Genomic DNA, 17082 nt, shown 5'->3' with positions numbered 1-17082 from the left:
GTGTTCACTTTTTAATTAAGGCTCCGTAGTGTAACTCGTCAATGTACATTATTGGAAGAATGAACGTCAATGCCATTGCTTTTTCTCCCCCTCCTTTATCTCTGTCAATGATTCAAAGACATGATTTATGGTTCGTCTCCGTCTTTCAGGATCATCCATCAAGCGCTGGCTCTGCCGCAGCGCCACCCGTTGTAAATCATTCTGAAAGCCTGTCACTCATTTCCATTAACCGTTCCTCTGTCGCTCTGGTCTCCGCCTCCCTCAACCTCCTTTTTTTCTCCACCCCCCCCCTCTTCCACCCCTCTCTCCTCCCCCTCGGTGCACAACCTACAGCCACGCAGGGTATCAGTTCCGTTCCGCTGCTTCGTCCGCCTACCTTCTTTTCAATAAATTAACCACTTTCTCCCATGCAATGAATAAAAAGGCTCTGCACTCGTCTTGCAGTCGGCACCTACTCCTCCTCCATTACAGCTGAACACCTTACAAATGTCACGCCGCTGACTCGTGGGCTAAATGAGGATATAGCACAGAGAAAATATTTTTGTTGCACCGACTTCTCCGGTGGCAGTATTTGAACAGCTTTGATATGTTTGCAGTGTGTGTGTATTAATGAACATATATCCCACACGAACAGTTATCTCGTTTTATTATGTTTCTTTTATTGTCGGTGACTTGTGGATAATTTAGCAAAAATGGAACACACATTAAAAGTGCCTAGGTGAGACTATGTTTGTTTCTTTTATGCATTCATTCTGAGAGGCACTGCGCTCAACTTTAACAGTTAATGGAAACAATATCACGCCTGTAATTATTCCATGTAGTAAAAGCGCACTAAGTGGGCAGCGCTGCCATTAAAAGCTGTTGGTTTTTCTGTAAATTCTACCACTAGTTTAATTCAGACACTCCAACAATGACTGTAGTCTTTAACCAGTTTTTATAGAAACAGGTCTTATGAACAGAAATAATTGGCTCAATGGAGTGACTGTCAATCTCGTACAATGGTTGATGTGCCTGCTCTGGGGAGCTCAATTCACTGGCTTCTTTTTTCATTCTAATCAACATCTAGATATCAGCGCAGCGGAATACCCACAAACAGCAGAAAGCCTGTTTTGAGGGGAAACTTTCAACTATTGGGTGCCAACACATTTCACTATTTGGGCGGCCATTGTTCTCAGAATGGGCTGTCAAAGTGACAATGCGCACCAGGCAAATCCAGAAGTTTGCACTTTTCAGAAAACAGCGGGCCCTAATCATTTTGTGGAGGACACTTGACAACAAATTTGCCATTAAAATGAATCTGAATAGGAGGGGAGCAGGGGCTGTTTTTTGAAGCGTCTCTGCCTCTCTTACTGTTGCTCGTCTTGTCCCACGGAGCTGCAGGTTTGGCGGGCTTGCTTCTCTCCCTTTATGCTTGCCATGAAGCAGCCTTTGGTCCCACTAGAAAACTGACAGTACCACGCTTCAGCTGCAAATTCACTCTGTAGCCTCATTGTATTTAATGAAGGGAAAAAGTGGCAATCTACTATTAATGAACTCGGAATGTAAAAAAATGCCTCCCTTTGCTGAAAACGGCATAAAACTGCTTGTACAAGGAAAGCTTTGGCTGGAGCCCGTCCAGAATCTAATGAAAGATCCATACAGGGACAGAGCGGGCGGGAAGAGTTAGTGAAATGCAGATTGTTTTAATAGAATACACACACACAGTCTCTTCCAGCTGCACTATCAGATCCATCAAGGCCTGACCTTGATGGAGGGCTGTTGTTGTTTGGGAAGGCCAGTGTTTAGGGTTCATGCAAAGTTTATGATGCAGAGACTGTATGGACTGTATATACTGATCTCAAGGGAAGACTAAATGGTCCGCGGTCCATGGAGCAAAGAGTGAAGGAGACTTGCCAGTGGCTTTTCATGAAATAACACATGAGATCACCAGGAAATACATTTAATATTAAAAACAATTAAATTCTGGATATTGCCCCTCAGATGCAAAATAAAAAAGAATCATATGATGAAGCAAATGTTTACAAAACATCCGACAATGATTGAGTTGGAATTGAAAAGCTATTTTATTTAGTCGGGCTAGTGGGCATGAAAAACAAACATCACGTTAGGCAAGTGTAGGCCATCATACCTTTCACTCAGTATCTCATAAAACTAGAACAAAGGCCTTATGTGTGCAAGGCAGTGGTCCTTTAAATGATGGCCCACTTTCCTCCCCGCTGCCACGCAAACATTCCTGACTGACATTCAATCAGGGAAATTTGAACCAAAGCAAGATGGTCTTTTATTAGTACCGCCCTGTTTGCTCGACTGGTCAGCTCCAATATGCGGAGCGCTTTGAGTGGCGTACTGTAAGATGATGGGTTCACTCTCTGATAAGGGTGAATGAGGGGTAAACTGCTATTCTGCAGAAAGGAACCATCAGACCTCATCATGTCGCTCCTGGAGAGCCGTGTCACGGGCTCTTCAGAAACCAAGTGACAGAGCGGCGCGAGGCGGCTCCCCTCCTGCTATAGTGGAAAACACACTGGAGCTGAAGCCGCCCTGCTTCTGCTCCGCCAACTGGAACTTTGTATCAGTCAGGGCAGAAAAGATCATCTATAATCTGACAAATATACACTGAGGCTTTTAAGCCTCTTCAGTTGTAACGTTATCCTACACGCTCGCCAAAAATTGTTTATATTTACCTTTCCTTGTTAGCAGGAGAGGACAAATAGGAGGCAGTCTTGCTTTGTACAGTATATTTTTAACTGCTTATACGAAGCAGCACAATGCAGCTTTATTCAGCGGCCAGTAGTTTGTTCAACCAAATTACAAAAATAAAACCAAACCCATATTTTCTCACTTATCTTCAGTGGCGTCTAGCCATGCAGATAATTTAGGATTTTTTTTCCGCCAGATTTTGAGATATCTCTTGCCTCCTTTGTAGAGTGGAATTTTGTTTTGATTTGCAGTGATATAAAAAGTATTCAGACCATTTACTTAAAGAGGTACGGGCACACTTCAAGATGTTTTTTTGAGCTGTAAACTAAATGATATGACCGTGACTGTGATGAAAACACGTCAGTACTGGTGTTAAGATTGATATTTCTTACCAAATTTATAAAAAATCTGCATTTCATGGGTTAAAAATGGCTCAACACGCCATCTACTGGTTTTAATCAACCCTGAAAGTTGAAGGCCAATGCTGACATACTGTAGAGTCGACCGTTTGGAACTTATCTATGTCATGACATTAAAAAAAAAAAAGAATGTTAACATCCTCTGATCAGATGTCACTGAGAAACTCCTGCTTCACTCATCCACGCCCCCGCTTCACAGCCCCTTGCCCACTTTTTTACAAAATGATGCAGTGGGTGGAGTTAGGCTCAGACCTGGGGGGAAGTTACACTTAGAGTAAAAGTAGCAATTCTACAATAGAAGTAAAATTCCTAAATTCAAAATTTTACTTAGGTAAAAGATGTAATAGCAACAAAATCGGCTCCTGTCAGTGTTTTATTATTATGTTATACGATCTTTGTTTTTGCTGCATTAACATGAAAGCGGTACTTTGATGCTAAACTTTGTTGAGTTGGAGCTAATTTTACCTGCTAATATACTACTGGATAATTTAATCTATAACAATGCGTCATATTTTATAAACTGATATGTTTTTATATTGTATAATGTGAAAAGTAACTTGTAGCTACAGCTGTCGAATAAATGTGGTTAAAAATACAATATTTCCCTCTAAAAAGTAGTGGAGTTAAAGTGTAAAGTAGCATACAAATTATTTTTTTAATATTTGTTGAAATTGTCATTACATTCCGACAGCCTTCAATAAATAAATCAAAAGTTCTGATAAAAAAAGAGAAAACAATCCGGTACCTGTGGCTGTCGCAGGACTTTAATAAACATTCGGGCCGAATGAAATGATTGGACGGGCGCGTCACAGAGTCTTCCACAAGCTGTTAGCGTGACAGCTGAGTACTAACAATTGCTATGTTTCTTGTTAATGTTAATTATATGTCTACGTTCATAATGCTAATTTTTGGGGGAGTGGCTTTTGAGGGAGGCCTGAACAAACGGACTGTCAGTGTTTCTGACTTGGCGACTTCCTCGTTAGATTTAGTGACTTTTGGAGCTAGTGCTGCTAGCTACTTTCATAGAAAAAGAGTTGGCAACACTGGGCTGGGTTTTTCCGGTTGAATCATTTTTTTTAATCTAGCATACTCTTGCTAGTTTCTCAACATTACCAACCCTAGCTTTAAGTACAGTACTTGAGTAAATGTGCTGAAGTTACTTTCCACCACTGCAGATTTGAAAAATCTCAGAGACTCAAAACCTGACTTCCAGATAACGTAGATAAAAAGTTTTAATCTACATGTCTATACACACGCCCTGGCCACTTTATTATGTACACCTATACAACGTAATGCAATCCAATGCAACTGCTCTGCCACAAATTCTAAAACTTTCCGAGGAACTGTCATTTCAATTACATGTTTGTTATTCAGGTTGTAGTAAGTGATTGTAGGTTGTATTGTATTGTATTGCATTAGATTGTTCAGGTGTGCCCAATAAAGTGGCCATTGAGTGGGTGTTCATTGTAATTGGGTTGAACCAACCCTTTAAAAAAAATGTCCTACCTAAGACTGGTTCTATAATAATATGTTGCCACCTGGCTTTGTGTTGCTGGTCTGGTGAAGGTCTACGAGAGACAGGGTGGGGATGTTGTGTGTATAATTGTCTCTGCCGGCGCTCATAGGGGACCCTTTGGTGAGATGCAACACCAGGCAACTGCATGTGATGCGGCGGCTGTGGCAATGTTCAAAGTGATGACTTAGGTGCTGGAGTGCAGATTGCAATGCTCTCCCACCGCTCACTTCCAATTAGGCAGCGGGCCGACTGATGCGTCTCGGAGCAGAAGCTTCTAGTAGGCATCAAAAGGAGCAGCGTCGCTCGGTGACATCACGGAGGGAAGGGGCTCCTGGAGCGTCAGCCACGGCAATCTGATGTGGCTCAGTAAATATCATGATTAGCGTCCATGCAAAGACAGACTCCCACATTTGTATCATTACATAAAAAACACCCCAAACAGCTCAAACTAAGGCTGTTTAGCTCAGGCTGACTGCCTCTCGGATATTTTTCTGTGTTTATTGGTGTGTTGATTGTGCATTTCCGAAGTTCTCTGTGTTTTTAGTTAACAGCATGTTGGTTGTGAAAACATTTTTGATTAATTGCCATAATTATTGTGATCATTTTTGCCCAAATGAACAGCCAGATGGCAGGATATGGTGTCATATTTGCGATCCTATCATTAATCTGGCTCTAGGTCCATCTGAGCACATTGTGCCGTTTGCTGTGTTCACAATCTGTCCTCAAGTTGTCCATGTCTTTTCTTTTTTTTTTGGAGCTGCGAGTTTTTATTTGATTATATTAGACTATAAAATATTAAAGTTGAGGGCGTATGAAAGCCAGGCATTTATCTGCATGAATAGCTTGTGTTTAGTGAAGTAAGTAATGCACTTTAAGTAACATCTCCGTCATGCATACAAAAATTAACATGAGTGTTTCCGTCTCATGGTTTTGTAGTGGGAGCCTCGGAAAGATCTGACAAAACCACTTTGTGGGGGTTCAGGGCTGCTTTTAAACCCGCTTTTCAGTATCTAACCTATGGATTATGCTTTTTGTTTTTACCAGAATGTGTACCACAATGCAGATAAAAACAAGAAGTCTGTTAAGGACGTCATTTAAAAGTGTCGAAAATGAAATAATGGGCCAGGTGGGAGCTAATGACACATTCCTATTTAAAAGCAAGTCAAACACTATTTAATTCTGTGATATCAATTAACCTCCAGACAAATGTTGTCAAAGAGAGCAGTCTGGATGTGATTGTTCTCTCTTTGCTCTGCAGTGTCCTTGGGCTCGGGGAGACTGTTTCCTGACAGGGAACAATGAAGAGAGAGGTGTTTACAGATCTTTACAGATGGCTCCGGGGCTCAGAATTAGCTCTTACGCGATTCAGTTCAGACTTAACTTCAGATGTGTCATCAAGACTATCATCAGGATGTCTGACAATGTATCCATTTGATCTTGACGCGCACCGCTCACCGAGTTAGTCAGATATCACTGTCAAATATTAAACCTCGTGACATGTGTCTAATGATAGCTCACTGAAGAAAAATCACAATCGCATCATGGCGGCTCTCAGAAAACACACCATCCTGTTTCCGAGAGCTTCACAACTTTGGAATTATGTTTTTGTACACCAAGTACTTTTTCGACTGACATTTCACGCCTATTTATAACAACAGACGAGCACGGTGACTAAGTGTTTTTAAATGTACAGGCACAATTAATTGGGCACATGTGAGTGGAAACAGGGAGGAGAAACAGATGATAGTTACTGAGACAGCCTGGAGATTGTTCAGTGATCCTGACCTGCGTTGTTAGAGCCTATCCAGCAGGCCTTCCTTTTTCCTTTTTTTTCCTCCTCCTCCTCCTTTTTTTTTTTCTTTACATGGCATAAATCCGGGAGATGAAAATGTCATGGAGCAGGTTCATTTTGCAAAGAGGTTTTGATTGCCATGCGCGTGTAATTGATTGTTCCAAGGACAGGGGGAAATCTAGAAATGTCATAACAGTCCTGCTTAGGTTGGTCCCACCACAAGGCAATCAATGAGAAGTAAAAAGAGATATTGATTTGCGAGCAGCAAAAACTGTAGCTTGAGACAACCGGAGAGCGCTGGGGAAAGTGGCACAGACGTGCAGACCTGTCAGTGGCACCTATGAATTACCCAATCTTCTCTGAAGATAGTGTTACCTCGGATACTCACAAAAGTCCTGCGCTGGGTATTGCAGCTGTCCATTAGCTAAGCTCCTCAGGCTGCTAACTCTCTCTGGCTTGTCAGATTAATGAAGGAAGTGTTGACCTTCCGAGGGATAAATGTTGATGTTCTCAAATTTACAAAAGTTTCTACTGGCATGCTAACATTGGAAACAGAGTGCCCTTTTACAGCTGGCTCACACGTTTCTGAAAATGATTGACACATTTTGAATAGACTCACTTACACAAGGGAGAGGGGATTGTACTCTGTGAAGATACTAATGCTTCAAGTTGAGTTGTAAATATATTGTCATGTAAGCCTTTAGCACCAATCCAGTTGGACAGCGGGCTGCCATGAGTGTTGCAGTAAACGTAATCTACGCAGTTAGCTGGTTTCTCTAGATGTAAGGGGGGAAAAAAAGCGTTTTGGCTCAAAAAGCGGCGGCTGCTGCTTCTGTAAATCCAGGCCTTGCTATGCCAAGAGTCTGCTCCAACGGATAAAGGTTATAAACACTTCAGCTGCCTGATTTATGATGGACACCTCAGGTTTTTTGACCTTTGCATATCTCTGTCTGAAGATATAAATTTGTAGTGACACAGATTGGAGGCTTTACAGCAGTTTATGACATGCTAAATCTCAGGCGAGGCATGCCTGCCTCTTGTTTTGTAAGGCTAGTTAGGCTGGGAGTTGCCTTGCTTGGAGTCCCAGACAACATTTTCAAAGCAGGACTTTCCTATTTTATTTTTTTTTAAATAATAATAAGCAATTACTGCTCTTTACTTAAGGTTAACACAATGACGCCTCAGTTCTTTGAGCGATGATGTTTGAGGAGGCGTATTGGCAGTTAATTTCGGCATTCTTGACAAACTTGTTTCTCATAATATGATGCCCTTTTTTGGAGGTGCTGCCTCTTGTTGTGGCATTGCCCTTGAATCTGATCTTGTATGAGAGAGTAACACAACCTGGCATGGCAGCAGTGCTGTTGTAGACCAAGAAAGCTGGCAAAGCACGGTTACAAATGGTGTGAGAAGCGGAGTTAGACGTGCGGGTATCTTGGAGTGATCCCTGCCAGAAGGTTAATTGGTGCCTCTGGATGTCTGCTACTTGGGGCATCTGATAGAAAGGCATAGAACAGCAGGAAGGGCTGCTGTTAATCTCTGTCAGTTCCATCCTCAAATACCACGATAAGACGCAAACATTCACATTACGGTGGATATAACTGCATGTAAGTGGTTATTTCCAGGAAAACAGTTTTTAGTCTTTGTGAAACACACATTTATCTCACAAAAGGGGAATGAACTGCATGTATTGGTGAATTTGAAGCTACATAAAATATGCAGGAAATACTCTTTACATGATGGCGTATACTAGGATTGAGTCATTTCTCTTAAATCCTCACTGGACTGGGGAAAATGTTCATCTCCTCACTTTGGTGTACGTTCCTCCCAGTCCCTCAGTTTTAGCGGCGACTTTGAAGAGAGAGGACATCAACTTGGAGCTTGTCATAGCCATTGGTGTTCTCCTTCACTGTGAATACTATATATAAGACTATAAATAAAACATACCTCTGTGCTCTTGACAACTCTCTCCCTTAGCATCAAGGGTGTTTTGGAGGCCATCACCGATCTCGGTTGGCCAATCAAAACATCTCTCTTGCGGTGGATCAAGGTCACAGCACATTGGGGGCTCTTGGGTGCGAGTGTGAGTGTGTGTGCAGGCTCTTGTTCACGAGGGCCCCCATTCTCCGTGTTTGTTTTGAAAGTCCGAATCCCATCTCCATCCATTAGCTGGCAGGCAATTCACCTCCAGGGTTTCTCTTGAGGCACTTGTGAAATATTGATAAAAAAAAAAAGTCTTATTTTCAGAAGGCAAAAAGAGGGGAAGACATTCTATGGGCCGCCCACTGTGGGACTCCTGAGTGCTCGGCTTCAGCCATCCCCCTCATGGAGTGCCCTCTATTCAGAAGAGAAATATTAACCACATGAAATGCATAAGTGCCTGGACAGGGCTGTTATGTCCTATTCATATTTAACTCGGAGCACATCTGCCACGTCTCTCCCAAAACGCACATTTTCCAGCACGAGGCGGAAAAAATATCTCCCAATATGTGACAACGCTGACAAACTGCATTTATTGCAGGGTGCCTTCAAAAGATATGCAAAACATTGCTTGTGATATTGTTGTGTGGGTTGCCGGGTGTTTAGATTTTAAATAATCTGAAACAGTTATTGTCAGAAAGGACACTTTAATCTTCCGCGGCTGTGTTCACATTATGTCGAGCAGACCCTGCAGCCACGTGAACCGAACCCTCTATGCTGAGTCAGAGTTTCCACTAATTGGATGATGGGAAATATGTCAATTAGAAATACTGTTGTTTAATTATCTGTTAATTGGAGCGATAATGTTTGTGCTCTATGAGTTGGGAGAATGAACAGGTGAATAATGAAAGAAGTAATTGCTGTTTATGAGACTGTCAGGGAAAATATAATGACGTGACAGATTGCCTGTAATTTTTGGTAATTTTTTTGTGTGTAATTGTCTAGTTTTAACTCTGATAATTGGATCAGCTTTTCCACCAGCATGATCAACATCTTTATCTGCATTCACATTTGCAACATATTTTTATTTTGCTAAATGGCCACATCTTCGGAAGTTATGCTTCTTTTTTCTGTCTTTTAATTTATTGATAGAGCCATGCGGGACATTAACATTTCTGAGTTAGTGTTAAGCCATTCCTCGTACTTGGCTTCAGGGAAGCTGAGATGTTATCCAGAACAGAAGGCTCACATTTTCATTGCAGTTTTGAGGCATCCATAATCACTATGGAATAGGTCATTTACAATAACACTTAGCGGGCCCCAGAAGAATCAATTTCCTTTTGTCACTCAGTGGCCAATGATTGTTGTAAACATCTCAACTTGAGGCCAGAAAAACCTTGGACACAACACTAAGTCAATGGCCTGTCGTGAATCACATGGTGCTGTTACACCAGCAGCAGTCTGTTAGTAAAGACATTATGTCCAGCTATACTCTCCAACCTCCCGAGGCACAAAGCAGCCGCCATCATGTTGTCTTAAATGGCTTCTGTGACTTCTCATAAGAAATTAATACTTGACGCTGAATGTGAATTTTCTAAAAATTGCACCTTGGTAATTAAATTCATTAAACTGCTGTTACACAGTGTGTTTCAATGCCATTAATCTCCATGTTTCTTCCTTTTCTAGTGTACATGCCTGATGAAGACGGTGTTCTTCAGGACGTCACCGCTGAGGAAGACGCCGAGAATGACACTCAAACTGAAGAAGAGTGCTCGGAGAAGACCAGCCCCAAAGTGTCCGAGGACAGAGAGCTCGACAACAAGAGCACCAACACTTATAGCAACCAGAACTCTCCCATTAGTGTCCTTTCAAATCAAGAGGCCGAGTTGGAGTCGCGCCTTAGCGACACCAGCGACAGGCTCTCAGACTTCAAAACCGCCTCGCCGCCTGAGAGCCAGAAGGATGAGGAGAGCCGCGGCTCCAAACATAAGGAAGAGGTGGGCGGCAGCTTGGAGAAGATGAGGGCGGCCTATGCAAACTTTCTCTCTGATTCCTACTGGACGGGGATAGGGATGGACTTGAAAATTGGCAAAAACACCAGCAAAGCCAACTGTGACAGCACCAACGGGACCGCCAAGACTGAGTTTGACTGGCACCAGGATGCCCTCTCTAAGACCCTGCAGCAGACACTCTCCCCAAAACCTACATCCAAACCTAACCTTTTTAGCTCTGTCCACCTGTACAGGCAAACCACCAAACCCTGTGGCTCGGTGTTCACGGGAGCCAGCCGATTTCGCTGTAAGGATTGTAGCGCCGCTTATGACACTCTTGTGGAGCTGACGATCCACATGAACAAGAGCGGACACTACAAGGACAACAACCACGGCAAACAGAGCAACTCCTCTGCTTCGTCCTCTAAATCTAGGAAACGAAATTTCCAAGACATGGAAGGAAAAGAAGATGCACAAAAAGTTTTGAAGTGCATGTTCTGTGGCCACTCTTTTGACTCACTCCAGGATTTGAGCGTCCATATGATTAAAACTAAGCATTACCAAAAAGTGCCTTTAAAAGAGCCAATCCCAGCACTCACAGCCAAGTTGTTGCCACCAGCAAAGAAACGGGCCTTTGACACGGTGAGGCCTTGCTCCCCTGACTCTACGACCGGTTTATCTGGCTACACCGAGGCGCAACGGGCCGCCGCCATTTCAAATGCGAACAATAATCGCTACGGCTATCAGAACGGGGCGAGTTACACTTGGCAGTTTGAGACATGCAAGTCTCAGATTCTTAAATGCATGGAGTGTGGAAGCTCCCATGACACCCTTCAGCAACTCACCACGCATATGATGGTTACTGGACACTTCATCAAAGTCACAAACTCGGCCTCTAAAAAGGGTAAACAGTTAGCTCTTGATCCCCTGGCCATAGAAAAGATCCAGGGTTTAGCTGATCCTGCTGCAAGTGACATAGAGGGAGAAAAGGTGTCTCCAAAAAATCCTTCCCACGGGAGCAGTGAGAAGGATAGCCAGGGGGAAGGTACATCAGACAAAATGGAAGAAACTGAAGCTAAAGATGACAAGCAAGACAGTGAGGATCAAAAGCCAGGCAATGGGGCTTTTAAGTACCCTTATCTCCGTGAGGAGGATCTTGAACAGGACTCGGGAGGAGGAGGGGACATTCTTAAATCTTTAGCCAACACAGTGGCCTCTGCCATCAATAAAGCGCAAACAGGGACGCCAAGCTGGAGTGCATATCCGAGCATTCACGCTGCCTATCAGCTCTCCGGCATCATCAAAAGCTCCCCTCTCTCTGTATCACCCCCTACTCAGCTAAAGCAGACATTTAACCACAAGCTGAGACCGATTGCCCCAAAGGGGAAGTTATATCACGGTGCTGTGGGAGTTGAGGCTCCCCAGGGACTGCATCAAAATGTGGACATCAAAAAAGAAAAGGTTGGCATTAGCGATGGTAAAGAAAGTCAGAATATTAAGTTTGATCTGTTGGAGAATGATGACAGCGATTGTCAGGATGATTCCTCTTCCTCTTCAAAGCTTGATGCAGACTGTATGAATGAAGGGAGTGAAGCGATCAAAGGAAAGTTGAGCCCAGATTTCTTTGACAGAGGCAAGACACCGAGCCCCTCTGCCAGCAATGGACGCAGCACTACTTCAGAGCCTCTCAGTGACACTCCAACTCTACTTGGCATAAACCCTCTTAGTGCACTGCAGTCAGTTCTGAACAATCATCTGGGCAAAGCAAATAAGCCCAATAACTCAAGAGTAGATAAACTATCTGCTCACACCCAGTCTATTTTTGCTGACATTAACCGTAGCAGTGAGAAACCAGCTTTAATGCTTGGAAATGCTATAAGAAAGAGGCCTGATAACCGCTTTCTCTTTGTTAATGACGACCAACCAATAGACCTGACGAAGTCTAAACACAGCAAGGCAAGCTCCTCGCTACTCCAGCCATCCACCCCGATGCCACAGAAATATGCTCTGTCCGACATTGCGGATATGGTTAAAGTTCTTCCAAAAGCCACAACTCCAAAACCCTCCGTACCATCAAGGATCCCGACGATGAAACTGGAATCCGACGTCCGGCGCTTCGAGGACGTGTCCGCCGACTTGTACTCCGTCCACAAGCGTAAAGGTAGACAGTCAAACTGGAATCCTCGCCATCTCCTCATCCTGCAAGCTCAGTTTGCCTCCAGCCTCTTCCAGACCTCCGAAGGTAAATACTTGCTCGCAGACCTCGGCCCTCAGGAACGGATGCACATCTCCAAGTTCACCGGATTGTCCATGACCACCATAAGCCATTGGTTAGCAAATGTAAAATACCAACTGCGGAAAACCGGAGGGACCAAATTTCTGAAGAGCATGGACACCGGGCACCCGATCTTCTACTGCAATGACTGTGCTTCCCAGTTTAGGTCCCCGGCCCTATTCATTTCCCATCTTGAATCCCATCTCGGGTTCCAAATCAAAGACATGTGCAAGATGCCGGTAGAGCATCAGACGAAGGTAGAGGAGCCAGAACTGTCGAAGGCCCTCAGCGTCAGAGCCACAGAGGCTCTAGTCACGGACGACGACATTGACTCAAAGTTCAAATGTAAGCTCTGCTGTCGGACATTTGCGAGCAATCACGCAGTCAAACTCCATTTGAGTAAAACTCACAGCAAATCCCCCGACAACCATTCACAATATGTGGAAATGGACAGGGAGTAGTTTTTCATATTATTGTCACTTTTTTCCCCCTTTTTTCCTTTTTTATTTTAATACAGGTCAGATATTTCAACCATTTTTCAATTAGCGTTGTGTAGTGTGCATCATTATGACGTTTAAAAACATTTCATGGACAGCGAAGACACACTGGTTAGAAATTGTATAAGGAAACACTAAGAGATACTTTTGCACCCTGCTCAAATGCATCACCAGTAATGAAATGTATTACTGCTTGAAGAAACATAATTGCTGATGTTTGCATGCAATAGCCCCGGCTATGACTACTATTTATTTGTATGATATGTCAAGTTTCAATTGTATTTCGAAGACAAAATAATTAACTAATTGTACTTTACAACTTCTGTGATACAGTACACCTGCATACATGTGCAGCTGTTAAAACAGGTAGCCCGACACACGATAACACACATGCAGATCTGTACAGTGTATTGCTATGTAAAGATGTTTTGTGTTGCAATGATAGAAGAGAAAAAAAAAGCACTTTAATAAATGTTTAATCACCAGTTTAGACTCGGATTCTGTACATGACTCAAAAATAATTAGGGCGCTTTGGAAACAACGATATTTCACATGTAAATATATTTTAGAAAGAAAAAAAAAACAGTGCGTTTCATGCAACAAGGATAACAGCAAGACAGATGATACCTGTGATACCTGCACCTTTTTTTACTTATTCAAATAAAGAGTTAACATTTGATAACAGCTTGTATATCTTTTTTTTTTCTCTTGACTTGTTTGCTTGCGAAGTTAGAAGCTTGAGTTTGTTTTTAAAATTACTAAGAATTTCCCTGCTTATCACAGAGATCAGTGTTTTACCCGCTGATCAACTGATTAAATGACGGACAATAAATATCTATATTTTACCAACAAATTCTACTCACATTATGCAAGTATCAGTAACACTTTTATTATTACATTATTTGGTAATTTCCTGATAATGTCCTAGGAAGTTTCCCAGAAAGAACCAGGTCATTTGGTACTAATTTGGGAAAATATAAACGCTTCCACTTAAAAATATTACAATTAATTTCTAGTGAAATCTAAAGTGTTCAGCTGACCTGCTGTGCCCTGACTAAAGTGCACAGTAGGTCAGCTGAACATGCAAAAAAAATGTCTACAGGCAAACATACAATTCAACATACATAGAGTATAAAATTACCAATAATAAATGAATAATAGAGGAGCCTTTCTTTCTCGAAAAAAATCATATTTTTGCAATAAATATTACCAAATCACATCGTTCATTCAAGCAAACCTCTAAGGAAATTATCAGGAAAGTATTCAGAAATTACAGACCCATAAAATAAAGCATTATATCTCATATTAAAATTCACAATATCTTCCTCATCTATTACAAGTTCTTAAATCCACGGAGAAGCTCAATGCGACAAAGGACAGCATCCTCATACTGTACAGTACACTGCATTCCTTTTTACCTTTATGACTTTTAGATACACCTCAAAGATACATCTTCTTGTCAGACTTTATTGCTTTCCTGTGAACGCCGCCGCTGTTGCTGCAAGATGGTATCATAACAATTAAACATATTTCCTCCAGCTCTATTATTTCAAGGCTATTAAAAATAATTGCCTTCCAAATTCATAAACATTTTATGCAATTCATCTCTTTTCGAGCAATCAAGTCCTCAATTACCTCCACCCATCAAATCTCTGCTTTATAACGGCCAACTGACATTTGATGGCAAATGGGAAAAAGCACATGGGCACTGTGCTGATTTGAATGCTGTGACACCAACTTGCCCCCTATTGTTGGAAATGAGCAGGCAATCACGTTGTTCATCAGATGACTCCTAATGCAGTTAAAGTATTCAGCTATAATTTCTCCCTGCATTTATAATTACTGTCAAAGACCACACACCTCAGTGAGCAGATTAAAGCTATAAATTATTTAGTGCCTTTCTTCGCCGATGGATCTCTGATTTGTCTGTAGGGCCATTATGTTTTAGAGGAGCAACTTATTCTAAATTGAAGCAAAGCATTGTCCTTAAGATGCAGCAGAGAGCTTTGCAGGGGGTAAAAAAAAGATGAGAATATTATTGTCTGTTTGTGTTTATTAAGTGAAAATTAAAGTGAGGGTTTTTACTAACAAAAAGGAGACATGCAACACAGATTTCCACATTTTTATTGATTTTATTTAGACTTTAATGCAGCAATTCCCTATATGTAGATACAAATAATCATCATTCAGTGCATATACATTTAAATATAAGTACATTTTGAGTATTCAGCACAACCTAGTAGAGATTCACCCGAGGCTAAGCAAAGAAAAATGCTCCCATCAGTGCAATCACAGAAGGAAATTAGTTGTCTCTGACCATAATTTGCTCTAATAAGTCAAAGTCGATGTGGGATTTATTGTTGGTACACAAAAATGCTAAATGGCTGTAATCTAAAATTTAAAGCAAACTTTATAAGGTTAATATGATTTGTATCGTGCAATCAGCAATCATTTGAAGGCGCATAAACTGTAGTGGGTGGAAAATCAAAATACACATCAGCTGCTCTGGGTTTTTCAAATAAACATAATGCCCTCTAATAGGAATACCTGAGTTATTAAATACTGATAGACTCCAGGTAACGCTTCGCAGGTAATTAAGTGAAATAAACCCATAATTCTTTCATTGCTTTATATTAATTCATTTTGGATGTTTGCATATTAATACAGTTAATCGCACCGTATATCTAACATGTCATGGCTAATTACAGAACACAGTCAGCTTTCTGCAATTATACAGACGCAGGCAGACACACAATCTTGGGTTTAAACTGATTGATTATGAGAGATATTAAGCACAGTAACATGCCCATACATGGACACAGTTTATACGGAAAATGTGAACATGTCTTTTTTGTATTTTTTGCAGTACTCTACATTAGCCAGAACACTGGGCAGTTACATGGTGACAAAGCTTGTCTGTGTGTGTCCCGTCCAGGGTTATTATAGTAAACTAAAAGTGAAACTAAAATGAAAATAAGCAGTGAAAAATATTTTTTTGTAAACTTAAACTAAATAAAAACTATATCCTTTAAACTCAAATTTAAATGAAATGGTATTGCCTGCTGGGGCTGCACGGTGGTGCAGTGGTTAGCACTGGCGCCTCACAGCTAGAGGGTTGCAGGTTCGAATCCGGCTTGGGACCCTTCTGTGTGGAGTTTGCATGTTCTCCCCGTGTTAGCGTGGGTTTTCTCCGGGTACTCCGGTTTCCTCCCACAGTCCAAAGACATGCAGGTTAGGTTAATTGTGGACTCTAAATTGCCCGTAGGTGAGCGTGAATGGTTGTATGTCTCTATGTGTCAGCCCTGCGATGGACTGGCGACCTGTCCAGGGTGTACCCTGCCTTCGCCCAATGTCGGCTGGGATCGGCTCCAGCCCCCCCGCGACCCCTAACGGGATAAGCGGTTGCAGATGGATGGATGGATGGATGGATGGTATTGCCTGCTTACAAAACTAATTAAAAATAGTTTTAGTTTTTTTAGCTATAATATATCACTTCTGAAAAAAGGAGACGGCATGAATTTCCGTCAACTCACGTGAGATTGAACCACAGAAATTGAACGGATTTGACCTTCCAGGAGATGTCACTATGCTGCAACTACTTCACATCGGACTCTAAAGTAGCATGAAGATTAAACGTAAACATTACGGCCATTCCTATACAGTTCTCCAACCGTGTATTTTGTACAGCCCTGTCTCCTAAAAATGACATTCCCATACAACTAAACTGCAGTCTTTGTAAGTCTGTGAACGGCCGCAGCAAGTGACGTAGTATAACGAGCGACGCGCAAAGTGGGTGAAGTAGTATATCGAGCGACTGTTAATGAAAGTTACGGGAAATAATAGCGTTATTGAAAGTTACCTGGTATAATAACGACTATAACAAGCAAGAAAGTCCACTACGGGCGCTGGAGGGGTGGTGTACGGGTCCATCAAACACCGAACTTGAACCCAAGAGACCGACAAACTATGATGTTT

The 17082-nt window shown here is 42.0% G+C and overlaps 1 protein-coding gene across 1 annotated transcript in view; it reads left to right on the top strand.

Moving 5' to 3' along the window:
• The window catches only part of tshz2 (teashirt zinc finger homeobox 2), a 45781-nt gene extending 31999 nt beyond the window's left edge, over window positions 1-13782 (top strand). The window contains exon 2 of the mRNA XM_074643306.1: window positions 10031-13782. Coding sequence (XP_074499407.1) covers window positions 10031-13071 — 3041 coding nt within the window. The 3' untranslated portion in view covers window positions 13072-13782. The remainder of the gene's footprint in view (window positions 1-10030) is intronic.
• The last annotated feature ends 3300 nt before the right edge of the window (window positions 13783-17082 follow it).

This window comes from Sebastes fasciatus, chromosome 8 (assembly GCF_043250625.1).
Source record: "Sebastes fasciatus isolate fSebFas1 chromosome 8, fSebFas1.pri, whole genome shotgun sequence".
Lineage (NCBI taxonomy): Eukaryota > Metazoa > Chordata > Actinopteri > Perciformes > Sebastidae > Sebastes > Sebastes fasciatus.
This window is presented reverse-complemented; position numbering and strand designations above follow the sequence as displayed.